Raw genomic sequence first — 25,655 nt, 5'->3', positions numbered from 1 at the left:
TATGCTTTAAATTGTGCCATTTATTGTGTCAATTATACCTCAATAAACATGTTTTTTTAAAAAGACAAACCAGGTCGATGTGCTAGAAAGACAGAGGAGAAGCCTCCGTGGAGGGGGCCGGGAAGGCCGCTGACGTGACAGGCACCTCAGCCGCATAGACTCTCTTTCAGTGTTTGCTGAGTGAATACACAAACATCTGAGTAGGGGTGTAAACCACTGTAGGCTGTTTAATGCACAAATGACCTCCTTTCTGCTTCACCTTCTCTCCCGTGACCTGCTGTTCCAACTCGAGAACCTCACTGGAGCTTCTCCCTCGGCAGAGCGCAGGGCTCTGCTCTGGACCCACTCTCTCCTTCCTCTTCGAGGTGCAACCGGTGACTCTCGGTCACAGACTGTAGGGCGGGCAGCCCCTCTGAGGGGTGAGCTCAGAAGAGCCAGTCCCCTTCTGGGGGCTAGCTGTCCCCACGGGGACTCACTGGGTGTGGGTGACACTGGTCCTGCTTCATGGCTGGCTGTCACAGGACAACGGCCAGAGCTCCTGGGAGGGGCCACTGGACAGGACCGAGGCCAAGCAGAGCCCTGCCAGCTCCGGGGCTGACCAGCACTCCCTCCGAGACAGGGCCCCGGTCCCCTGCAGATGCACATCCCTGAACCCCTGAGAAGATTCTCACTCAAGGCCAGCGTAAGACTCTGTCAGGCCAGGCAGTCCTGACCAGGGCTGATGGGTGGACAAGCCTCCCCAGTGGATAAGCTGAGCCCACCAGTGCCATTGGCCCAGGGGGTTCCCTGTCGGGTTTCTCTCCCGGGGGCAGTGGTCTGGGCAGGGAGCAGGAGCCGAGGCAATACTGGCACCTGCGGCCCCCTCCCGCATGGCTCCTAACGCACAACCTCACCTGGTGGGATGGCAGCTGTACAAGCTGGCACCAGGGCCAGGAGAAGGGCTCAGCAGGACACGGAGGGCAGGCAATGGGCCTTTGGCCACCTCGGGCTGCTCAGTGGGGCTGTCTGAAGCCGCCTCGGCGAGAAGGGCCACTCAGACCATCCTGTGGGCAGCCCCTCTCCTGTGCCAGCCCAGGTGGGGCCCCGCAACCAGGAGGCTGCAGGGAGAATTTCTGACCTGGTGTCGGGGTGCTTGGGCTGCACCCTAGAAGGGCAGGTCAGGTGTGGTGACATCTGTGGTGGTGGTGACATCTAGGTAGGGAGGCGGGGTGCATGCACCCTGACAGCTGCACCCAGGGTCTCTCAGCCTGAAGGGGTGCACTCATGAGGCTCCATCATGCCAAGGGCTGGACTCCATCCATACCCCCACTGCCCAAGCTGACCCAGTGCCCACCCTGGGCTGCAGGTGAAGGCCCCAGGCTCAAGACGGCCCTCCTCCTCTGCCCTCATTCAGCCTTCCCCCACAGTCCCACTGCTGCCCCCTCCCTGCACTGGGCCTGGGTCACGCCCAGGTATGTGGCGGCATCTGGCTCCTCTGCCTTTGGCTTCTGCTCGGGTTTGCTCTGTGCACAACCTGGAAGTCCGAGGCCGGGGTCAAAGGTCTCAGGCCTGTGGGGCAGCCCTCTCTTCCTCCTGAAGACCTGGGAGGGGTAATGCCCCCTCCCCGCTGCCCCAGCCCCTGCACGAGGCTCCCTTGGGCTTTCCCTGACCCAGCCCTGCAACCAGTCCCTGCCCTGAAACTCTCTCCACTGGGGCGCGTGTCCTCCCCACCAGGCCCTGACCGGTGGGGCCATCAGCACTAGAAGTGGCCCCAGAACACAGACCCTCCACACGGGGTTCTGGCATCAGGAGGCTCACAGATCCGAGGGGCCCTGGGCTGACATTGTTTGTGGGCAACAGCACTGTGGTTACTCCAATTACTGGCAGGCGGGTGAAGTGCAGGTGGACCGCAGGGGACTGGTTGCTATGGCAACAGAAGTGCTTCTAAAGACTGGGCGTCCCTCCTCCTCCCTTGAAAGGGAAGCAGTGAAACTGAGCCGAGGGCACGTGGGGCTCAGGGGCCTCCGTGGCCACAGGACGGTACCCAGGGCCCGGTTCTAGGGGCTGCAGCCGGGTCCCTTGTTTGCTGATGAACGGCAACTTGCAAGGAAGGGAGGGGCCCCTGGGACCTGGGAGGGACACAGGACAGATGGGCAGGAAACCGAGACCACCGCGTCCCCTCGCGGGGGGTCCCCAGCCCCGTGTAAAGCCTGTCCACTCTGCGCCTCGGCCATTCCTCTGCCACCAGAACCAAAAAATAAGACCCCAGCACAGCCTGGACGGACGGCGCTCCAAAGGAGAGGGAGCCCCAGCCTCCCTGACAGCACTGCAGGAGCCTGGGAGGCACGTCTCAGACACCACAGAGCCCTGCAGGTGTGGTGGCTGCGGCCACCTGGGACGGGGGACGGGGCCTGAGGGCCTCAGCCCCTGGGAGTGGCCTTACCTCGGCCTGCAGCCGCATCCCTGCACAGCTGGAGGCCCGCTGCGACCCGTGCGTGCTCCGGGACCAGCAGTACCTGGAGTTGTGGGAAACACAGTCTCGGGCCCACCCCAGACAGACTAGCAGGTCAGACCCGAATTTAATAAGACTCAGGGGACTCACGGGCACTTCTGGAGCAACAGACCCTCAGGGTCCTCGGCAAACACGAGCTGACCCATCCCATGCAAGGTCCCAAGGAAGGAACAGGTGAGCAGCTGCCCAAGTGCTGCCTGGAGCACACGCAGTGGCGACATCGCGGGTCTGGAGGGCAGCTCTCCGACACAGCCTGTCACAGCAAGGCTCGGAGCCTCATGTCCCATCCCAGACCTAAGCCCGTTCACGGGGCCAGAGCCCTTGACCGAGCAGGAGGCCAGATCCCCTGAAAGAGAACCCACAATAGTCTCTGATGTACGTCCCCAAATATGTGAGGAGCACCTGTGGCCATTTTCTGGCGAATGCCCTGGGCAGAGGGAGATATCAGGCCTCCCAGGGGCTCCTGGATGACGGCTCTGAAGTGGTACTGACCTGTCATTCGCAGACCATCACCGCGGAGCAGACGGGGCCCTGGCCTGCATCCGCGAGCGGAGGGCTTTGCAGACCCTTCCTGTAGGTATCTGTCCCCAAAATGTACAGTAGGACATTCATGTGTACCCAGTGGCAGCACCCCCACACTGGTCCCCTGACCTGCGGAGCGAGGGCTGTCATGGAAGCCCCGGGGCTGCCCCTCCACGCCAAACAAAAATAAACAAATTCCTGGGAAACCGCAGAGGTTAATCGCAACATCAGAAACTTGGAAGATGCAGGGGGGCGTCCCTCCGTGTTCTCCGTATAACTTGCCAGCCGGGCATTGAATGACAGATGACCACAACGTGACCCTCAGTGACGCCCTTCACAGCTGAGGTATGGACGGACATGGTGTCTACTGGAGGGATTGGCCCATGGCACCTGCTGCACAGCTCACCTGGCAGACACCTTCCCTGTTCCCATCAAGGAAGGAACCAGAAGCAGTTTGCCCTCAGGTGATAGGGGACGTGAGCATGCTTTCACGGTTTACCTGGATGCCACCGACGCCCCTGCTGTCTTGACGTGACCAGAGGGTCCTGCTTCGTTAATGGATTTATGCTAACTGGACCAGGCGCACGAGGGGGAGCACCCTGATGCCCCACTAAAACACAAGGTTTCCAGAGGGCAGGAGTAACCCCTGCAGGGTTCAGGAGCCTCCAGGGAAGTCTTAGGGATCCGATGGTCTGGGAAATGTTGGGATGTCCCATTTAAAGTGAGGTAAGCCGTTATATCTCTCACCGCCCACTCCTAAGAGGCATAGTGTTTGGTGGGACTCGACTAGGGGCGGCATGTACCATACTTGCACATGCTGCTCTGACCCAGCGGGGGCGCACTCGGCATCTGAATGTGCTGCTGCTTTGCCAAAAGCCAGAACACACCGGGCTGGCAGGAGGGGAGAGTAGAGCGGCCCCACCGCCCCTGCGGGATCTCATTCAGATGGTTTGAAAGTCCTGCTGTCCAAGGAAGGACCTGGGCCTCCTCCCAGTAAGCTGGAAGTGGAGATGACCCCCAACTGACAGGGGTCTTCAGGCCACTGAACCCGCAGGTGGAGAAAAGGCTGCTTTACCACTGGGATGATGGCTCCTGACCACCACCAAGAATTGGGATCGCTGCTTGCTGTGGGCTGAACTGCATCCCCCCAAATGTGGATGTTGAAGTTTTAACCGCAGCACCTCAGAATGTGATTGTAACAGGGACAGAGCCTTTTTTTTTTTTTTTAAACCCATAGTACTGTGGAGAGAGAGGGAGAATCCCCCTCTGCCCCTTTCCCTTAAGGGTTTTTTTTTTTTTTTTTTTTTTTTTCCTCCAAAGCCCCAGTAGATAGTTGTATGTCATAGCTGCACATTCTTCTAGTTGCTGTATGTGGGACGCGGCCTCAGCATGGCCAGAGAAGTGATGCGTCGGTGCATGCCCGGGATCCGAAACCGGGCCGCCAGCAGTGGAGCGCGCGCACTTAACCGCTAAGCCACAGGGCCGGCCCGGGACAGAGCCTTTAAAGAGGGAATTCAAACGAGGCCATGCAAGTGGGCCCTAATCCCATATGACAGACGTCCTCGTCAGAAGAGATGAGGACGCAGACACACAGGGAGAAGCCAAGGACAGAAGGAACCAGCCTGCCAACACCTTGATCCCCGACTCCTGGCCTCCAGACGAAGAGGAGATAGGTGCCTGTGGTGGGAGCCGCCAGTCTGTCATCCTTCGTCATGGCAGTGCAGCCAACCAAGGCAGGGCTTTCTGACAGGGCAGGAAGACAGTTCCCGAGACCGGGGGCGGGGGGGGGGAGGGGGCCAGGAACCCAACTGCCCCTTGTGCAGTGTCAACATCAGTGAACAATGGTCCCCAGAAACACAAGGACGGGGACCCCAGACAGACGGTCTGGGCCCCCACGCAGATCCTAAGAGCCCTAAGGCCCCACGTGGGGAAAGGAGAATGGGGAGCAGGCACTGGCTTTGGGGTTCAGATAGAAGTGTGATCAAATTGACATCTCCCGCCCACAATGAGGCAGCTGGCAGGATTTGGTGGCCCCTGAGCTTTTCACATAGATGAGGGCAGCGGGGTTTGCGGGAGCCAGAGCGGTCGCAGGTCCACGTCCCCTGCCCCACCCCTGAACCCAGGGCAGCCCTGGGGGGCAGTGGAGAGGAGAGTGGGATCGGGGCCTCCACGCCCCCACTGCTGTTCGCAGGGCCCCCAGGCTGGCTGAGTCGCTGGGCCCAAGGTCTCTGCTCCTTGTCAGGTGGCCTCTCCTCACCTTTGTCCCTCACCTGCTCTGTCTGCCCTGGGGCAGGGGGTGGGTGTGGGGAGGAGCCCTAGGGCTTCTCTGCCCCTGCTCCTCACATGTATGAACATCCCCGAAACGTTCTCCTCTGTGAATGCCATCTGTTTCCTTCTGGGCCCCGATACGGAAGGAGGATGACCGCAGGGGCACAGCCCGCACTGGACACTGCTGGCCTTTTCTGCTGCTGGCCACAGTCTGGGCCAGGCAGCCTGGAAGCCCCACCCTCCCCCTTACCCTACATCCTCCCCCCACTTCAGGAAGTGGGTCCTCCCTGGGCTCTGTCCTGACCCAGGCGCACCCCCCCAGCACAGCCTCAGCTCTGCAGGTGGGCAGGAAGGCAGGAATGGGGCCCGCAGCACCCAGCCATGACACCAGAGACGCCAGACCCTCGGCCTCCTCCGGTAGCTCAGACCTGTCTGTGCTCAAGCCACTTCCATCCCGGCTCCCACAGGTGGGAGAGAATGCTCTGAATGGGAAGGAAGTGTAGAAGGCCTTGCTCCAGCCAGGCTCCCCGTCTGCCCAGCGCCCGTCCACAAAGGCCAACCCTAAGACCGACATACAGAAAGACACTTTAAGGGAGTGTGTGAAGGGGTGGGAGAAGATGAACAGAGCTAATGAAGAACTGATAGGCCTATGGTGGTCTGGCCCACCTCGGCTCCTGGCCACTGGGTCCGCTGGTCAGCACAGGCTCCATCACTGAGCAGTGGTGGCCCTCACGGTGCAGGGACCTCCAGGTACCGCACAGGGTTTGAAAAGGGGCCTGGCCGGTCCCAGTAGTCCATGGCTCGAACCCGGTAGGAGCCGGAGACGACAGCCGTGTCTGGGGACACAAAGGTATATGTGCGTCCTTGAGCGTGTGCCCCCCTGAACCCACCCCAAATTCCTAAAGCTCCCGACTCCAGACTCTGTGAGGCCGGGACCCCACCCCATAGGGCACTGTGCTGAGGCCAGGGGTGGGGTGGCCGAGGCCAGGGCAGTGGGGCAGGCGCACCTGGGCTGAACACGAAGAGGTTGAAGGTTGATGGCTTCCTGCTGACGGGAGCATATCCCTCACTCTCAGGGGAGTACTGGATCTCATAGGTCCACAGACACCTGGGGAGGTCGGTCAGGGCCAGGGCTGGAGTCTGGGGGGCTGGGCAGGGAAGACCCAGAGCCCTATTCCCTCCAGTCCCTTCCTGACCTCTCCCGGATCCCTGGCCACACTGGCTGAGGCAAGGGGGCTGGAGCCCGACTGCTACCTGCAAATATCCCCTGTAGGCACCTCCACCCCCATAAGACAGGCTTCGACCTCGGGCCATCCGCAGCAGTGTGAAGTGGAGGGTGTGTTGTGAGGGGCGGAGGGGCACGGAATGACTGTACGCGGGCACGGTGGAGTGGCCACACGGGCACTGCGGCAGAACAGGCTGGGGGTGAGGACGCGGGTGGGGACGAATGGGCGCGGGTGGGGCGGCGACCACTCACGCACTTGGAGCCCACGTGCTCATCCGACCAGACCAAAAGCAGCTGCCCACGGGTCAGGGGCAGAGCCCGAAGCCGGGTCACCTGGGGAAGGGAGGGAGGCTCCGTGACTGGGCGGGTGGCGGGGAGAGGGGGGGTGGCGGCGGAGGAGGAGCGGCCAATCACCTGGCCCGGAGGCTCCTTGGGGCGCGCGCAGACGTGCACCAGTAGCAGCGAAGGCAGCGGGAGTCGGGGGCGCAGTGTCAGGAGGCCGCTGGTGGGGAAGGGGCGCGGCGCCAAGGCTACCGGGTCCTGGGGATAGGGGTGGGAGCTCAGGGCCCTGGGACCTCGGGGGCCACCCCGCCCGCCCCTCGCCCACGCTGCTGCAGACCTCGGCCGCGCGCATGCGCCGGAACTGCTGTGCGGAGGGGAAGACAGGCCGGCCAAGGCGCTGCCACTCGCCGTAGGGACTGCAGAGCCGGTTGTCCAGGTAGAGCGTGACGTAGACGAGCCCTGGGGAGCCAGACACTGTGACCGCGCCTCTCCGGGCCGCCCCTTCCAGGCCCCGCCCCGCCAGAGCCCCGACCCCAGGGCCGGGGACCCCCTCCGTAGGACCCCTGCTCACCCAGGGCCGCGGGCACCCCGTGCAGGCGCAGAGTCACGGCGATGCTGCGGTTGGCGTGGGTGCGGGTGTCGTCGCTTGCATAGACCAGCACCGTGGCGCGCCAGGCGTCGGCGGGGCCCGCGGGGCGGTGGGCGCTGGCCAGGACGCCCACCGTGTGGTTGCTGTCGAGCACCGCCCCAGCCTGCGACACCTCGGCCCAGAGCTGCTCGCTGTCTGCGGGGCGGGGATGCGGAGGGGGTCACTGCGCAGAGATCGCTGCCCCTTTCCCATCCTACTGCCTGGCTTCCCACTATTTGCCCCCTCCACTGGTACTCCCCGGCCACCCACAACCTCTGAGGCCCACTGAGTTAGGGCAAGCGGGACGCGAAGGGACAAGAAACAGGCCAGATGGGGGAAGGTGCTCTTCCTCGCCCCACCCCCCCACCTTGGGCCTGAAGGACATCCCTGCTAATTGAGGCCTCGCCCGGGCCCCGCCTAGCGCGTGCCAGACCTGTCCGTTCCCAGTCCACCCCTCGCGCAGGAAGCATGCGGGGACGGGCGGCTCACCCAGCAGGGCCAGCAGCCCCATGGCGGTGAGCACCGGCTTGCGCAGCAGCTGCACGTGCGGCGGCCGCGTGTCGTTGACCTGGAAGCGCGCGGTGAGCGTGCGCTGCGAGAAGTGGTGCGGGTGGTAACTCAGGAAGGCGTTGTCGTTGCTCAGGAGCGCGTAGCGCACCGAGGAGCTGGCGTTAGCCACTAGCAGGTTCTGGTGCTGCGCGATGACCTGCGGGCGTCCAGGGCCGGCGTCGGGGGCGGCTGGGACCACGGCCACCCGCCCCCAAGCCCCCACCCCGGAAGGAAGGCCGCTCCAGGGGGGAAGCCTTGGGGGTGGGCCCACCTTCACCACCATGGCCGCGTAGGTCACGTCGGCCCTCCACGGCTGCGGCAGGGACCAGCCCACCAGCGGGTCCGCCTCGTCGTTGTAAATGGGGGTGTCCCCGAACCTCGGGAAGAGCTGCTGTATCTGCCGCACCGCCGCCTTCTCCTGCTCCAGGATGTAGATGGAGCTGCCCGCGCCCTGCGGCAGGGCCCAGCCTCAGCGCGGCCCGGCCACCACGGGACCGCAGCTGGGGAGGGGGGGGCGGGGCTGTGGCAGGCGGAGGTCGGGGTGCGTCCCAGCGGGCGAAGGGGCGGGGTCCCCAACGGGCGGAGGGGCAGGCTGCCGGGCCGCACCTTCTTGTGCAGGGCGATGTAGTCCAGCCGCACGCCCACCTCCCCGGTGAAGAAGTTGGAGCCGTGGTGACAGTGCTCCAGGAGGCCCCAGCACAGTGGGGAGCGTGGCGGGGGGTGGAAGGAGTCGCCAGGGCCACCCAGGCGCAGAGTGGGGCTGGCGGCACGCAGACCCTCGGAGCAGGCATCGTAGTAGTTCAGGAAGCCTGGCGGGAGAGACTGCAGAGTCCACACCCTGGCACCTGCGGGGCCCGCGACCCGGCTCAGCTCCACAGGAACCCAGAGGTGTGCCCACCTTGTGTGGTCATGGACACGTTGTCAAAGTCGTGGTGGTCCGGCTCGTTCCACGTCTCGAAGTTCCACTTGGAAACGTGGGCAAGTCCATATCTACCTACAGCACAACCCAGCTGTACGTGGGCCCCTCCCCTGGGCAGGGGAATGCCCGCCCCAGCCTGACTGGCAGGCAGGGGCGCCCAGGGTTGGGGGTTTGGATGTGATGGGGAGTGTCTGGTTCCATGAGCCTGCCCCCCACTGCCCTGTGGCCTCCCTCTATCTCAGGAGGCCCTGGCTCAGCCGGTCCATGACAGAGAAGACCAGGGCGATGGCCAGGTGACGAGGGAGGAGACCCTGCCCAGAAGCACCCACCCGTTCCCCAGAGCCTGCATCCTGCCCACCAATGTATCTTCTGGCCAGGAGGGAAACCAGGTCCTTCCACTCAAACACCTGCTGCTTGTCCTCGAAGTCGGTGAAGTGTCCAGAGGGGCTGCCCATCAGCTCAAAGCCTGAAACACGAGGGCAGCTGTCTCAGCGCCCCCCGCCCACGCAGCACCTGGCCCGCCCTGCCCGGCTCTGCCACACTAGCACTGAGGCCAGGCTGGGGCCGGCAACCAGCAAGGACCCGGAGGGGCCATGTTATGGGAGAGGGCAGACTTACCGGGTAGGAGCTGGTTCTCCCTGAGAAGGTCCAGGTACCCGTCCAGGTGGGTGAAATTGTAGCTCAGGCCCTGCCCAGCCGACCCCCTGTAGAACACCCAATGTCAGTGCAGGGGGAGGTGGGCCCCGGGCTGGAACTGTGGCGGCGTTCAAGCAGGTAGCGAGCTGTAAGGTGCCACGCAGGACTCAGCTCCAGACTCCTTACTGGGCCCCTACCCTTGGAAAACACCCACTGTGGAAGTCTATCAGTCACAGCCTACTCTGAACTGGTGTGCCTGTACTGGACCCCCACCCTCAGGACTTCAGGGGCTCAGAACAGCTTGGGACTCAGGGGTGGGATGGGGCAGGCAGGTCTCTGGGGAAAGGTACAACTGGATAGAGTAGGAAGGACAAGACATCCTGAAGACAGCTGGCCGTGGGGTGGGGGTCAGGAGACAGAGCCTGGCAGGACCTGGTGGGTGCCACGCTTGCTTCTCTGCACCTTCTGTAGACAGGGTCCCTGTCTCCCTCCTCCACTCCAGGAGGCAACATGGACAGACAGGAAACGGAGAAGGGCAGCCTCCCCATCCTGGGGAGGATGGGCCCAGTTCCCTTCAGGCTCACATTCTGAGAGTGGATAGGCATCATGTGGCAACTACTTGACACTTTAGGAGCACATCAGATGTGCCATGAAGAGGTGTGACAGGGAGCACAGAGTCAGGCAGGGAGGGCCTCTCCCAGGTAACATCTAAAACCTACCAAGTGATGGGACAAGCCAGCAGTGAGAATACCTGGGGGACAGATGGGACACACGTGCAAAGGCCCTGAGGTAGAAAAGAACTCATGGAATCCAAGCAGCAGAAGGGCAGCTAGTGGACATGGGGCAGAGTAAGTGTGTGAGTGGTGAGAGACGAGGTCACATGAGGCCTTGGGACCACAGTGAGGATAGGACTGTGACTCAGGCTGAAATGGGGAGCCCTCTCAGCGGTCCAGAGCAATGCCATGACTTCTTTTGTTTGTTTGTTTTTAAGAGATTTTTTTCAGGGAAGTTTTAGGTTTACAGCAAAATTGAGAGGGAGATACAGAGATTTCCCCTGCCTGCACACATGCACAGCCTGCCCCCTTATCAACAACGCACCAGAGAGCACAATGGATGAACCTACACTGACACGGCGCCATCACCCCAGATCCACAGCTCACGCTGGGTCCACTCCTGGTGATGAACTTTCTACAGGTCTGGAAAGACGTACAGTGACACGTGTCCACACCGTACTGTCACACAGAGCAGTTTCACTGCCCTAAAAATCCTCTGTGCTCCACCTGTCCACCCTCACCACCCCAAGCCCTGGCAACCTCTGATCTTTTCACTATTCCCAGAGTTTTGCCTTTTGTCGTGTTTTGAAAGGATCCCTCCAGTGGCCGGCTAACTAGAGCCACAGTGGGAGCGGGAAGATGGCCCCCCAGGAGAGGTGTGGTGCCCGGCCTGGCTGGTGGCGCAGAGGGTAAGGGGCTGGGGCAGATGGACCTAGGAGATGAGGTGAGTTGAATAGAGGCGAAGCCCAGCCGGGTGCTTTCCGCTCGAGCAGCTGCAGGTGGGTGCCGACCACCCAGGCAGGCAGGGACAAGCTGACACTAAGCTGAGTCTCAGGTTCACCCATGTGGAGGTGGACATCCGAGGGTGGACCTGCAGGCGGGTGGAGTAGGCAGGACCAAGCCCAGGTCTGGCGGGGGCGTGTCTGAGGATTTCCCCTGAACAGCCTGGTCCGTCCACCTCTAGATCTGGGGAGGAAGGCGGGACGGTGAGGGCCTGCGATGCGCTCTCTGGTGGCGGCTGGGTTCCACCGCAGGTGTGGCTGCGGAGGAGGGGAGGGGAGGGGCGGGGTCACGTGGAATCTGGCCCTGCGCCCATCCCACGCCACAGCCTGGCCGGCCCAGCGCTGTCCCCTGGACACAGCGCAGACCTGGACAAATCAACGCCCCCCTCCCAGGTCCTCCTCTCACCCCGCCCTCAGTTTGTATAAGGTCCAGCCTTAAAAGCCCACCCAAGGACCCAAGTCCAGCCACCACGCACAGGGGCCCCTGCTCCTCCCGGGCCTGCCGCGCACCCAGCTGGCCCTCGCTGACCCCTCAGCGACCGGAGGAGCATGTGCGCAGCGGGGATTCACCCCTCCCCGGCCACCACCTTCCCCCCTATCCAAAGGTCGCAGGCGGTAGCAAAGAAATACAGCTTTACAAGCACGTGGGTAAAAATTAAATACGCGCAGTGGACAGTTCCAAAGTCCCACAGCCGTGTGGGTTGGAGGGCAGGCAGTAGCGGCGATGGTGACCCCATGGGAAGGGAAGGCATAGGCTCGGGCTCCCGGCTTTCTCCGCACATCCTGACACTGGGCCGGGCGCACAGCGGGCGTCGGGTAAATGCTCCTGCGCTCAGTGTCGTGGGCCAGCGGGGCGCCACCGAGGGAGCCCCAGCAGCAGAGGCATCCCCATCCTGTCACCCTGGGTGGACTTCAATGTCCACTGGCCCAGCCAGCCTCAGCTGGCAGGGATGCCCTGGGGGCCAGTACACCTGCCCCCAGGCGCCAGGAGTCCCGACCCCGGGGAGGTGACCCCAGGCCAAGGAACACCGGGGGAGCACTGTCGGTGCCTCGGTCTCCCTCCCCCTTGGCCTCGGTTGGAGGAGGACTTACGAGACCTAAGCTAGGGAGGGGGCCTAGCAGTGAGGCCTGGGTGGAGACGCAGACGGGGCCACCGACTGGCCTCGAGGGCCTCTCCATCCCGCCGCCCGCAGAGGGCTGAACCTGGGTGCGAGGCACCAGCGGGGTCCCCTCCCGCTCCTGGCCCGGCCCGTAGGCAGGGGCCGCGACGGCTGCACAAGGGCCTCATTCACCGCGCGCCAGCGGCCCGTCGGGCGGCACCAGGGCCCCGCCATCCCAGGGCCTGAGCGCGTGCGCCGCGAGAACCGAGCTGCGCTGGGGCCTGGTGAGGGCTCGCGTGCGCGGGGCGGGGACCCGGGCCGCACATGCAGGGGGTGGGGACCGGGCAGCGCGGGCAGGTGCTGGGGGCGCGGAGTGGGGCGCGCGCGGGAGGGTGCGCGGGGCGGGTGAGAGATGCGCGGGGCGGAGACCCAGGCCGCGCGCTCCCGGAGCAGGGGAAGGGCCCGAGGCCGCGCGTGCTCGAAGGGGGAGATGCGCGGGGCCGCGCGGAGTGCGGACACAGAGCCGCCGCGCCGGAAGACCCGCATCCGCGGTCCGGGAACGCGGGTGGGAGGGTGTCCGGCCCGGGCCAGCTGGAGGGAGAGCCGGGTCGGCCCGGGCCTCTGCCTTCTCTTCTGAGACCCGGGAGCACGCGCGTGCGCGGCGGGTCTTTCGGGAGTAACTGGGTTCCGGTCCTCAGGGCCCTGGAGACAAACGAGCGGTCCACCCTCTTTTCACTTGTGGTAGGGGTACGACGTTTCCTTTCCAAATAAGTGTCCTCAACAATTTAAAACCGTGATTTAAAGACAAATATTGAGGAAATAGTGTGGCACAGGACTGGGCAGGAGGCCCACTGAGAGCAGTCCCAGCAGGTGGAAGGCGTGGAGACCCCATGGCCCCTGCCCCGAGTGGAGAGGTCTGCAGTCAGAGGGCCCACCGGGGTGAGGGGGAGAGTGGGCCTCAGCATCCCCAGGACCCCAAACACCGGCCCCGTGCCTGGCCAGACACAGATAATCTCCGGCCTCAATGCAAACAGGCAGAGGGAGCCGGCTGGGCAGCAGCTCAGGCCCTGGGGGTCTGCAGTTTTCTCAAAGGACACACCTGACCTCAATGTACTACTTCACCTGCTCTAGACACTGGGCCAGGCCGGAGGGGGGTGTGGCTAGGGGTTATAAGACCCAACCCCCGCCACTAAGGACAGCCAAGGCCAGGCCCCCCAGTGCAGCTGACAGCATGGGGGACCTGTGTGCTATGTACACGGAGAACAGCCCCCCAGAATATCTCCACCTGCCTAGACTCCCACCACAGGGGCTTCAAACCCAGCCAGCCTTGGGAAATCCCTGCTCCCCGGCCCAGAGGAGGATGGGACACTTCCTAAATCAGGCTTCCTCACAAATGAGCCCCGCCCTCTCCTGCACCAGCACCCGGGGCCCATTGCTCTCAGGCGCGTGCACTGTGTCTGTACTGGCCCCCACGGCTCTGTGCACCCCGGGGCCCTGCGCCGCACAGCTTGGGCCCTGTCCCCCGCTCCAGGGAGACTGCTGAAGGAGTGGGCCCAGTCCTGGGGGTCAGTGAGGCCCCGCCTGGCAGCCCCATCTCTGCCCACAGGGGCTGCCCCTCTGCCAGTCGCTGGGCGGGGGGTAAGTGTTTCAAGACCCCTCAGGAGCTGCTCCCCCCACCACACACACCAGGAGGTGCACCTTACCTGCCCCAAGGAGGGGCCCAAGGCCCTGCCTCCTGGCCAGCAGCTCCGGTAAACCACGGCTCCCCCCAGGGCTGAGTGGGTCCCTGGCCGGGCTACACTAGGGTGGGGGTGGGGAGGCCCCAGGCTTTGCCCTGGGTGGGTGGGTTCAGAGCCAGAGAAGGGTGAGATCTCGGGGCCCAATGCAGACTATTGAAGGTCAAGAGATCAGATCTGGAAAGATGCAAAAGGCGGGTGGAGGCCCCGGCCCTGTCCACGCCCCACCCTCGCTGCAGCTGTGGGGACGCTCTCCCACTCTCTGGCCATCCCCCTGCCCCCTGGGTTCCACTCCCACCTTTGCCCCCAGATGGGGCTCCTGGGCTCCCCAGCCAGGCCCAGGGAGGCTTCAGAGGTCTCAGAGTGGGGCTGAGTGTTGAGGGGCTTGGATGGGAGCCCCTTAGCACCTCACTGTTCCCTGTACTGGGGATGGAGCCCCCAGAGCCCCAGCTGGCTCTGCAGGACAGCTGGCTATTGATCTTAATTCTCCTCTCAGCACCTGGCAGCCCATGAGGACACGAGAAGCAGGGCTGAGCCAAGTGCCCACAGTGCCTGGCCTCTGGGGACAGCAGACCCAGGCCAGCTTGGCCTTCCAGCCCCACCAAAAGGACCACCGCAGCCTCTGGGGCCTCCCCTCCAGGACCCCATGGGATGGGCCCCTTTTCACACATTACCCCTCCAACACCAGCGACGGATGCTCACCTTCGTTTATTCATTCTGGAGATGGACCTGAGATTCGGAATACTCATTTTAAGAACAGCAGCTCACCATCAGTTTATCATGTGTGAGGCAAGAGGGTAGTCATCTAAAGGTCCCACCTGTCGTGGAGGCCAGGCGCCTGCCCAGTCACAGGGGGTCAGCGCCAGGCTGGAATCCAGGTGGGGGTTCCGCAGCAAGAAGGGCACCTGGCTGGTAAGGGTATCTTGATGGCCAAGAGCCCTCTCACCCTCAGCAGTGAATACACACACACCCAGCAGCCTCGTGCCTGCCTTCCACGCAAGGACACAGAACACAGACCATGGACGCAGCTGCCCAGTGCCGAGCTGGCTCAGGTAGCCCCCACCCGTGCTCCAGCATGAACCAGACCCGTCTCCTGGCAGGACAGAGAGGATGTCCAGGGACGGGACGAGGAGACCAGCTCCTCCTTTGGTCCCCCTCCCATCCTTGCCCACAGTCCGGAGCGAAGGGTCACCCTGAAGGGTCTCAGGCTGCTCGTGCCCCACCCGGGACTGGCCAGGCTCCTGAGCCTCCTGCCTCCCCCAAGGGCTCCAGAATCCCAGCAACCTGCTCCAGCCACTCGCTGCCCCTGCCCGCCCTGTCCCACACCTGGAGCCCCGCTCCTGGGAGGCTAGCAGCTTTCACAGACCCACACAATTCTAATTATTTGTGAGCCGCTAATTACAGAACAACTTCCCGGATTAGCCGCTCAGGTAACACTCAGCAGGGGGAGCCCATGACTCAGCAACCTTTGGGGTAAATAATTTAACTGCAAGCCCAGCACGGCCGAGAAGTCAGATGCCAACCACAGAACGCTGCCCGCTGGCCGGCGCCAGATCTGCCAGGGCCCGGCTCCTGGCAGCAGCTCTTTGCCAGAACCCCGCTGCCCCACTCCTCACCCACTAACAGAAGCCAGAGGGCTCTGAGGTCCAACCAGCCAGCAGACCCTGGCCTCGGAGGACAGGCCCGGCGCCTCGCTGCCCTCCGGCCCACCGAGCCCGTGACAAGCTCCCTCAGGTAAGCCTTCCCAGGGCCCTGCTGCAGGACAGTGAAGGCCCCAGGCGACTTGGCCACAGCACAGGCCGGCTCCCCGGGTGCACACTGTGAGCCAGATTCCACAGTTTCTTTTGGGGACCCTCAGGCACAAGGCAGGTGGCATTTGAACAGCCCTCAGTCTACACACCTGGACCCCAGGGGCTTGAGTGAGCTTCAAGGCACTCGGGGACCCATATGGTGAGGTCTGCAGAGGAAAGAAATGCTCGTGACGTTCCCCAAAGGAGCAGACCCGCCACTCCAAAGCCCACAGGGCCGTGCCTGCCACCGTCCTCCACACCCAGGGACACTCCAGGCCGTGTCCTGGGCCAGCACATGGGGCACTCCACGCAGGCAGCAGGGTGACCAGGCTCTGGGGGAGCAGAGAGCATCTGCCCCATGTCGCCATGGGGGGAGCGTCAAGAGCGGGATCTGAGCTGGACTTGGCATGGCTGTGAACAGGACAGACCAAGGCCGCCAACACCCCAGTGCTCTGCGAGGGCAAGGTCAGGCTGGCCGGTTGTTTGCAGAAGACTGGGCCCGGATGGCAGGCTGCCCCGGGAAAGCAGGGAGTGGTCGGCACGTGGCTCCACGGAGCGCGTGCGCAGTGTGAGGCAGCAACCAAAGGAGTGTTAACACACTCAGGAAGGGTGCCCCACCGTCCCGGACACCCCCAGATGACGGACGCCAATCACCCTAACTCGCCTCTCCACTGGCCCCACCAAGATCACTCTCCCAAGGCATGTTCCCGGAATTCTGCCGCGAGAACTGCGCAGGTGGCCGGCGCTGCTGTCCGAGCACCCCTCCCCGGCACAGATTTGGGGTCCCAGCATCTGCAAGGCTCAATGCGGGCGCCAGGAGGCCCTCTTCCTCCGAGCCTCTGCCACCCCAGGGCTGCATGCAGAAGTGATGGAGGGGTGGCCAGAGGGGACCACGGTGGTTTGCACGGGGGAACAGAGGGGCCTCTGGTGTGGGCACGGGTGATGGCGGGCCTGCGCCTGGAGGAGGAGGTGGATGGGGAGCAGGGGACCTTGGGTTTGGTCACACGTGTGTCTGGGTCTCTGCGACGCCCTCTGACCCCAGCATGTCCCACTGCCCCAGCGACGACGCCCACTTCTCTGTTGCAGGTTTTCCCAAGGGGGCCGGTGCCCAGGATGGACGTGTCGCCTGAGCACACAGAGCAGGGTGGGGGGCTGGTGCTGGTCCGCCGGCAGCCCCCAGCGCCCCGGGGCCTGCTCGAGACGCTAAAGGCCAGGCTGCAGCGGAACTGCACGTGCAGCGCGCAGGGGGCCGGGGCGCTGGTGCAGGACCTGCTCCCCGCCACACGCTGGCTGCACCAGTACCACCCGCGGGAGGACCTGGCAGGGGACGTCATGTCCGGGCTGGTCATCGGCATCATCCTGGTGCCACAGGCCATCGCCTACTCACTGCTGGCGGGGCTGCAGCCCATCTATAGCCTCTACACCTCCTTCTTCGCGAACCTCATCTACTTCCTCATGGGCACCTCGCGCCACGTCTCCGTGGGCATCTTCAGCCTGCTCTGCCTCATGCTGGGGCAGGTGGTGGACCGCGAGCTCCTGCTGGCCGGCTTCAACCCTGCCCAGGACGGCCCGGGGCCCTGGGACAACGGCAGCACCCTCAATGCCTCGGCCGCCATGCTGGCACTCGGGCTGCAGGGCTGCGGGAGGGACTGCTACGCCATCCGCGTCGCCACTGCCCTCACACTGGTGGCCGGGATTTACCAGGTGAGGAGCCAGTGGCCGGCCGGCTCACCCACTCAGAGGTGCGCCCCCAGGGGCTCGCGCCCACCTGAAGGGCAGAGCAGGGCGGGGGGGAGCACAGGGCTGGGGCCTCGGGGGACAGTGGGTTTAACCAGCAAGGAGAGGACAGAGAGGCACAGGCAGAGGTGGGTGTGTGACAACGCGGCAGGACAGGGCTGAGGTGCCCTGGGCGCAGGGAGCCTGTCCAGCCAGCTGTGGCCTGGGCAGGGACAGGCAGCCAGAGTGGCCTCAGCTCCAGACACGCCAATTACAGCCCACAAGCCTCCCTGGGCTTCCTACCCAACGTGGGACCCTCGGGGCTGCCTGCCTTCCCATAGTCTCCCCACACCCACTCCCGTACCAAGACTGTCCACCCCGATGTCTCCCCCTCCCAGGGCCACCCCAGGTCCTCCCAGCAGCTCCAGGTCTCCCGGTGGAGAGTGGAGAAAGGATCTGTCTTCCAATGCTCAGAGCCCACGTATGCAGGGGCCAGAAGTGAGCATCTGTGGCCACACATGTACCTCCAGGGTCTGTGGTGCCTCTGTGTGCGCATGCATGTGCGGGGGGGCCATGGGCAGAGTACATTTGGGACATGAGCAGCAGCAGTGGAAGGACATCAGGCTCTGTGCCGCGGCCACCCCACTGCCCTGACCACACTGTCCACAGGTCCTCATGGGCGTCCTCCAGCTCGGCTTCGTGTCCGCCTACCTCTCGCAGCCGTTGCTCGACGGGTTTGCCATGGGGGCCTCCGTGACCATTCTCACCTCCCAGCTAAGGCACCTGCTGGGCGTGCGGGTCCCGCGGCACCAGGGGCCAGGCATGGTGGTCAGCACTTGGCTGAGTCTGCTGCGCAGCGCCGGGCAGGCCAACCTGTGTGACGTGCTCACCAGCACCGTGTGCCTGTCTGTGCTGCTGGCTGCTAAGGAGCTCTCGGACCGCTTCCGGCACCGCCTGAAGGTGCCGCTACCCACAGAGCTGCTGGTCATTCTAGTGGCCACGCTCGCATCCCACTTCGGCCAGTTCCACGAGCGCTTTGGCTCCAGTGTGGCCGGCGACATCCCCACGGGCTTCATGGCCCCGCAGGTGCCGGACCCTAGGCTGATGTGGCGCGTGGCACTGGACGCTGTGCCCCTGGCCCTCGTGGGCTCTGCCTTCTCCATCTCGCTGGCGGAGATGTTCGCCCGCAGCCACGGCTACTCCGTGCGGGCCAACCAGGAGCTGTTGGCCGTGGGCTGCTGCAACGTGCTGCCCGCCTTCTTCCACTGTTTCGCCACCAGTGCCGCCCTGGCCAAGAGCCTGGTGAAGACGGCCACCGGCTGCCACACACAGCTGTCCAGCGTGGTAAGCGCCGCCGTGGTGCTGCTTGTGCTGCTGGCACTGGCGCCGCTGTTCCGGGACCTGCAGCGGAGCGTGCTGGCCTGTGTCATCGTCGCCAGCCTGCGCGGGGCCCTGCGCAAAGTGAGGGACGTCCCACAGCTGTGGCGGCTCAGCCCAGCCGACGCGCTGGTCTGGGTGGCCACAGCAGCCACCTGTGTCCTGGTCAGCACTGAGGCCGGCCTGCTGGTCGGCGTGCTCCTCTCATTGCTCAGCCTGGCCGGCCGCATGCAGCGGCCACACGCTGCCCTGCTCGCCCGCATCGGGGACTCAGGCTTCTACGAGGACGCCCAGGAGTTTGAGGGGCTGGTCCCCGAGCCCGGGGTGCGGGTGTTCCGCTTTGCGGGGCCACTCTACTACGCCAACAAGGACTTCTTCCTGAGGTCTCTCTACAGCCTCACAGGGCTGGACGCGGGGCGCGAGGCCGCCAGGAGAAAGGAGAAGGGCTCAGAGACAGGGGTCAGTGAAGAAGACCCTGTCGAGGGCAAGGAGCTGGGCCCAGTGAGCAGCTCAGCTGTGCTGGTGCCCACGGCGGCTGGCTTCCATGCAGTGGTCATTGACTGTGCCCCGCTGCTGTTCCTGGACATGGCCGGCATGGCCACGCTGCGGGACCTGCGCCGAGACTACGAGGCCCTGGGCATCACCCTGCTCCTGGCCTGCTGCAGCCCTGGGGTCAGGGAGGCCCTGCAGAGAGGTGGCTTCCTTGGGGAGGACCAGGGGGACATGGCTGAGGAAGGGCAGCTGTTCCACAGTGTGCACAGCGCCGTGCAGGCAGCCCAAGCCTGCCACAGGGAGCTGGCAGCTGCCGACTCCACCCTCTAGCAGGGCTAGCGCCTGCCCACAGCAACCTGAGGCGCACAGCCTCTTGCTGTGGTTCACCGCGACCCTCCCTGAGCGATGCTGTGCCATCTCCACCCAGGAGGAACCAGTGAACCCCAACGGGGACAGGAGGACGGCTGTGAACACACACGTGGACCCAGACACCCGAGAACCCAAGAACCGGGCCTTTGGGACAAATGCTGCCAGCGTCAACCTGGGCCCTGGTGCCGTGTGTCGCGGGCCTGGTTGGACGTGGTGTTGCCATTTTAGTAGAACAAGGGCCTCGAAGCAATCACGTGGCCTCCATGGTGCCAAAGGCTGAGAGCTGGGGGCTCTGGCCAGGGCAGGAGGCCTGTGTGTCTCTGGAAGCCCCTGACACACACACCCAAGTGTTCCTTACACCTCGTGCCTTGGCCCAGTGGGGCCTTGCAGGGCCAGAGGCAGGTGTGACCAACACAACCTCAGCCCGGCCCTCAGGCACGGTGTCCCTGCACAGCCGGACCAGAGAACACTCAGCACGGGGTGTGTGGCTGTCCACTCCCAGTGCCGGGTCCAGCCGCAAAGCCTGGGTGCCGCGACACCAACCTGACCCTGAGCCTCCAGGGGACCCCCGGCGGGAGGCAGCTGTGCCCGATCCAGGGGCTGCCCAGGCACCCCCAGCCGTGCAGCAGGGAAAACGTCCTTCCACCTCCTGTCCCCACAGGACACACTGCCGGGAAGCATAGGGGCAATGGTTCCGCGGAGTAGGATCTCCTGCCCCGCGCTCCCACCACAGCCAGGCACAGCGCCGTCCTCCACACCTGGACACCACCTCCTCCCGGCCTCAATCCTCATCTCCAAACAGTGGGCTCTGCCCAGCTGCTCCCAGGCTGCCTCCCCTCTCCAACACCCACCTGGCCGTGATGAGGTCCAGCAGCCAGTGGGTCCGGACCTGCTCGATGCCACTGTGAGGGACGGCGCCCACATAGGCCAGGTTGAGCTGCTGGTCCCAGCTGAGGTCATACTGGTCAGCCCGGCTGTGTGGCAGTGGAGGACTGGGGAGAGAACAAGGAGTGGGGGCATTAGTCCCCATGCTGGGGCCGGCAGAGCAGCCATGGCACAGCCAGCACCGACAGGTCTAGGGCGAGGACCGCCCGGGGCACAGGCTCCGCAGATGGACTCTAGAGTGTTTACCAGTGAAATTTATGTCCCTTATGTAATAAAGTGACTCCTGACGCCAGAAATGTCATGAAGTCTCATGGGCGTCGGGGGCTCCCAGAGCAGAGAAGACCACATCCCCACCCTGCTCCTTGGCACAAGGAGCCCCAGGCACAAGCCTGGGGCATCTCAGTGGAAGCCTGACACAGAGGGGGTTGGGGACACACAGGGTCAGGGACACGCAGGGATAGAGAGCAGGTCCCACTGCAGGGACATTCGACAGCGTGGGGGCTGCCCCCTTGGGAAGGTCCTGGTCTGCAGCAAAGGGCAGTGTCCAGAGCCAAGGCCCCTCCCAGGGTCTGGGCTACCTCAGCGGCCACCAGGCTCAGCCATGAGGCTCTTCAGATCTCGAGGACACCAGGCAAACTCCGGGCCTGGCCCCAGACCTCCACCACAAAGGGGACCCACTCAGCTAAGAAATTCCCGCGACACCCCCAACACGCGTGGAGCCGGTGGACAGAGAGAAGACCCCGCTCTGCTTGAGGGTGGATCCCAGGGAAGGCATGAGCCGGCTAGGGGTATTTCTGGGCTTAGGCGGCCTTCCTTACTTCGGAGCGCCAACTGGGCGCCATGGGCGCAGGAGTCTCCGGGGCGAAGGAGCCCAAGGGTCTCTCCCAGAGGTGCCAGAGGCCCGGGGACGGGGCGCGGCGGGAAAGAGGCGAGATGGGCCGCTCCGGCCTGTTTCCCTGTGCAGGGCGCTCACCAGAAGCCGGTGCTCCTCCAGAAGGGCCGCAGGGGCCGCAGCACGCGGGCTGCGTCCACGCGCACCAGGTGCGGAGCCTCGGCCAGGGCCCCGGGGGAAGCGATCAGCAGCGCGACCAGGAGCGCGAGCCGCGTGGCGCAGGGGCGCGGGGGACACATGGCGGGGGCGCCGGGGGAGCGGGGACACCCCCAGCCCAAACAAGCCCCCCGCCCCCGGTCCTCGGCGCTCCTGGTTCGGACGTCTGCGCCGCGCCCGCCGGTTCCGCCTCCGGGTCGCGCGCCACGTGACTGCCGCCGCGAGGCGGGGCCTGGCGGAACAGGCCGGGCCTGTAGGCGGGGGCGGGGCCTGCGAGGCCGGCTGGGTCTGGGGGGCGAGGGCGGGTCTTGGAACCCCGGAGGGCGGGGCTGGGGCGGGGCTTAGGTGGGCCGGCGGGGCGTGGGTGGGGCCAGGGAGGTGGGGTCGCAGGTGCAACTGTACAGGCTTTAAATCGCGCGCATCCTGAGGAGGTCACACAGCGTCGCGTGTCCAACAATCAACCATCTCAGCGCAGGGAAAGCCTCTGACCCTGCGCTGTCCTCCCTCAGACACCCGAACCCGTCCCAGGAGGCCACCAATGCGCCAGGCCCTTCGGTTGGCGACAAACAGCATGGGGAGAGACAGGAGTTGATAACTTTCTAAAAGTGATGAAAACCATCCAGCCGCAGAATCAGGAAGTGCACTGCAGCCCAAGAGGAAACGCACAAAAAACACTGGATCCAAGCTCCTCCTAGTGAAACGGGGAAACCAAAGAAAAGGGAAAACCTTCAATTAGCTGGAGGAAGAAGAGACCTACTACCTTCAAAGTGCAGAACGGTAAGAGAAAACACTGGTTTTTCAACAGAAGAGCTGAAACCAGGAGACAGCAGAGCAAAAACGTCCTGAAAGTAAGTAACTGGCAACCTAGAGTCTAAATCCAGCATAAATGAAGGTCAAATAAAGATGTTTCCAAGACGCCGACTCTGAGAACGTTTGTCTCACTGACCCCCCCCTTAAGGAAGCATTCAATGGTGTCCTTCAAGCAGGAGGAGAAGGATCCAGAACAGCCCAGAGGTTCAGGAAGGAGGCAGACTGACAGGATGTTGCATGGAAACCCACCACAGAGTGACTGACACAGCAGCAGTCATGATGTCTTACACTGTATCCAGACAATTAAGATGTGCTCGTGGAGGTCGTGAGGGGCATAAGTGGAGTGTGGTTGGCTGGCCCCCAACGGCGTCCACAAGGCCAGTGCACGTGACCTTACCTGGTGAAGAGACTGAGAGATGTGATTAAGTTAAGGATCTTGAGACGTGAGTTGATCCTGGATTATCCCAGTGGGCCCTAAATGCCATCACAGTGTCCTGGTAAGGGGAAGGCAGAGGGAGATTTGACACGAAAGAGGCCACGTGATGACCTCAGAAGAGAGAGATTTGAGGACTGTTCTAAAATGTGTTCTCAAGATTTGTTTTAATCAGGTGTGGCCAGACACAGAGACGTGGAAATCCTTGCCATAGGGGGAGAAGGTCGTGCTCACAGATCCCTAGGAACAAGAGGCAGGCTCGCCACACAGGGCTGCACCGGGAGCCTGAGGGGCATTATGAAGGGCCTCGTATGGAAGGAGTCTCTATGACACAGGCAGGACACCCCCCTTCCAATACAGGAAAGGGCGATGGGAAAGCTTCCCAAGTTGGCATGAGGCATGAGTCTGCCAAAGGGCCTTTAATGAAGGGAGTTGAAGGCCGGAGACTCACCCAGGGTCCGCTTGCTGGACTGGAATTGGAAAGGAGAGCATTATGTCTCTCGGTCCAGCGGGCTCTCTGGGACCTCGCAGGGGTATGACAGTTCTATCTGCATTTTAACAAGTGACCTGTCTTGGTCACTGTTGTAATGTCTGTAACTCCAAAGGGAGCAGGTATGTCTTGGCCAGGCCTTGGATTGTGGCCTCAGTATATGTGCAGACATGTTGATTTTAATTTATGTGTTGGATGTCCGTGAGACGAGAGATTCCTAGAGTTCTGTACTCTGAAGGGGACGCTTTTCAGGCAACAGCCGGGCCATGTATGGTCAATGTGCAGAGGAGCCATTAGCTCCTTAGCCTCAGCATCCACTGCTAAGACAATGGATGAAGTTTGGCCAAGTGTCTGGACCTTCAGGTCCCGTCTGTTATCGGGGAATCCTGGCTGACGGGTGGAAAGCAGCAGCATTCCACCAAGCGCCATCACAGTGGTGGGTGGCAGTGCCACTTACATGGTCCACGAACTCCCACTGGTGTTCGCTCAGTTAGTCCCGAGGGGCTCCAGGTAGCCGAGGGGTCTGGGGGAGGGATATGTTGCCACCAGAACCCAAAAAAGACTAAAAGGTGTTGGCTGTGTGTCCGTAATGAGTGTGTCACATGAGTCTCCCTGGAGAAGGCTGTCATCAATGTGAGGCCACACCGTGCTCGTGGAGAGAGGTGGCAGCAGCCGACATCTTGTCTGCAGAGGTTGTGTGTGCTGGAAAGCCGAGGGCACCCCCGGGCAGCCTGGGGAAGAGGCACAGTGTCCCTTCAGGGTGGAGGCAACTGCAGCTGAGAGGCTGGCGAAGTGGGCACTGGACTGAGTATGTCAGCCCACCCCACGAGCAAGACACTCTCCAGGAGTCGGCTGGGCGGAGTCCTAGTTCAACAATATTGGATGCTGGGGGTGGAGGCCCTAAGGGACAGGACCCCCACTCCAAGGCTGTGGGGGTCTACCTCGAGATGCCTTGGGTTTTTCCAGTAAAAGAACAGGCAAAATTGGGCTCTTTTTTCTCCCTTACATTGTTTTTTCTTTCTTCCTTTTCTCCCTGCTCCTTTTTATTTTCTGTTTTCGGTCTGTTTGTCTCCGGCTAAAAAGGGCAGGGATGGGCTTTGGCCGCCTCTCCCTGGGACACCAGCCATCGGTGACACATTGGTCCCTTTGCCTCTTGTTCTTCTCGTAACAAAATCCAGTTGTCTCTCTTAAATCAGATCTGGCTGCATCTCTAGCCAGGTGAGAACTTTTCCCTTTTCCCCTGACTGTACTGACTGTATGCTTGAAGCTCTGGTGTTTGGGCCGCTGTCCTGGGGATATGGCCACTCCCAGGGCTAGTGGATTCATGGAGGTGCTAAGACGCCCAAGAGGGCCTTCGATGACAGACAAACCACCAGAGCCCACACCCCACTGGCTCCCATCTCCCTCTCACACACCAAGCCGACATTCCTCCTGCCCCAAGTCACCCCAGGCCAGGTACTGGACAACCAGGGACTGCCCCGCCCCCATGGCCCAGGCCCACTGATATTGTTCAAACCAGCCAGGCCTAACTTTCTCCGTGTACCTCTGCTGCCTCACACGTTCCTCCCTGCCAAGACCCCAATAAGGCTCTTCACTCCTGCCTGTCTCCTGGCCCAAAGTGGTGTTTCCCGTGTGGCCCTGTGTGGCGTGGGGTACCCTCTCTCTTGGGAAATGCGAGTAATAGATTCTTCTTTCAAAGGCAGTTGTCTCTGTTTCTGTCACGTTACCACATCTGATTGAAACAAACCCTGGGTACCATTTTAGAACGAGGATGCTGTGCCGCTTTGACAATGGAGGAAGGGGCCACAGGTGCAGGGATCGCAGCTCCAGAAGCTGGAAAAGGCCAGCAGTCGCCTCTGGAGGGAATGGTCCTGCTGACACCCAGAACACACATGGAGGGCATCTGTTCTCCTAGATCCGGACCATAAGGCCAGAGCAGCCAGGTCAGCGTGGCAGTGGGCACAGATGGACAAAGGGCCCCCAGGGACGCAGCACTGCATACATGGCAGGGTTCACGGGGTCAGAGGGTTTTGTAAAACCCGCTAAACCAAGGTGCTGTGACCACAGCGGTTCCCACACTGTTTCACTGTTTCAGGCTCTTGGTGGCGCTTCCCCTCTTGCTGGAGAGGTGGAGGCACTTTTGGGATCTGGCCAAGGGGAAGTTGAGTTGTGGAAATGTCAGCTGGGTTCAGCAGCGTATATTTATGTGTCCCAGTCACTTCTGTGCACAGCAGAGTTAATGCCAGACATCCTGGCGTAGAGAACAGCTTCCAGGAACTCCCGTGGCTACACACCAGGAGCAGTGAGTCACACGAGCCTTTGGAGAGGCGTTAG

The 25,655-nt window shown here is 63.0% G+C and overlaps 3 protein-coding genes across 10 annotated transcripts; 2 read left to right on the top strand and 1 right to left on the bottom strand.

Annotated features, from left to right (window-relative positions):
* IDUA (alpha-L-iduronidase) lies at positions 1-21,778 on the bottom strand. 8 transcript variants are annotated; one of them, XR_015553035.1, is made up of 17 exons: positions 21,514-21,778; positions 20,507-20,647; positions 14,614-14,640; positions 9,503-9,588; positions 9,243-9,350; positions 8,864-8,959; positions 8,572-8,774; positions 8,237-8,416; positions 7,906-8,122; positions 7,360-7,572; positions 7,126-7,247; positions 6,921-7,046; positions 6,763-6,839; positions 6,289-6,389; positions 5,948-6,117; positions 2,582-5,842; positions 1-2,495 (listed from the first exon to the last, which is right to left on the bottom strand). XR_015553035.1 is itself a non-coding variant. In XM_087434762.1 (15 exons), exons 1-15 carry the CDS (start codon positions 21,669-21,671, stop codon positions 6,011-6,013), a joined length of 1,962 nt encoding a protein of 653 aa, XP_087290888.1. In that variant the 5' UTR covers positions 21,672-21,778; the 3' UTR covers positions 5,855-6,010. The 8 variants fall into 8 exon arrangements, 4 of the variants coding, with proteins under 4 accessions (XP_087290888.1, XP_087290890.1, XP_087290889.1 ...); XR_015553034.1 differs by having other exon boundaries at positions 1-5,866; XR_015553033.1 differs by having other exon boundaries at positions 1-5,842.
* LOC106802139 (sulfate anion transporter 1) lies at positions 16,506-25,655 on the top strand. The gene is given in 3 exon segments (XM_087434771.1): positions 16,506-17,405; positions 25,568-25,582; positions 25,584-25,655. Coding segments are annotated over 3 exon segments (987 nt in total).
* Positions 18,028-19,812, top strand: LOC147916374 (sulfate anion transporter 1-like). Its single transcript, XM_087434770.1, has one exon. It carries the CDS (start codon positions 18,093-18,095, stop codon positions 19,614-19,616), a length of 1,524 nt encoding a protein of 507 aa, XP_087290896.1. The 5' UTR covers positions 18,028-18,092; the 3' UTR covers positions 19,617-19,812.

The sequence above is a fragment of the Ceratotherium simum genome, chromosome 8 (assembly GCF_057802395.1).
Source record: "Ceratotherium simum simum isolate JZ-2026a chromosome 8, ASM5780239v1, whole genome shotgun sequence".
Taxonomy (NCBI): Eukaryota; Metazoa; Chordata; class Mammalia; order Perissodactyla; family Rhinocerotidae; genus Ceratotherium; species Ceratotherium simum.
This window is presented reverse-complemented; position numbering and strand designations above follow the sequence as displayed.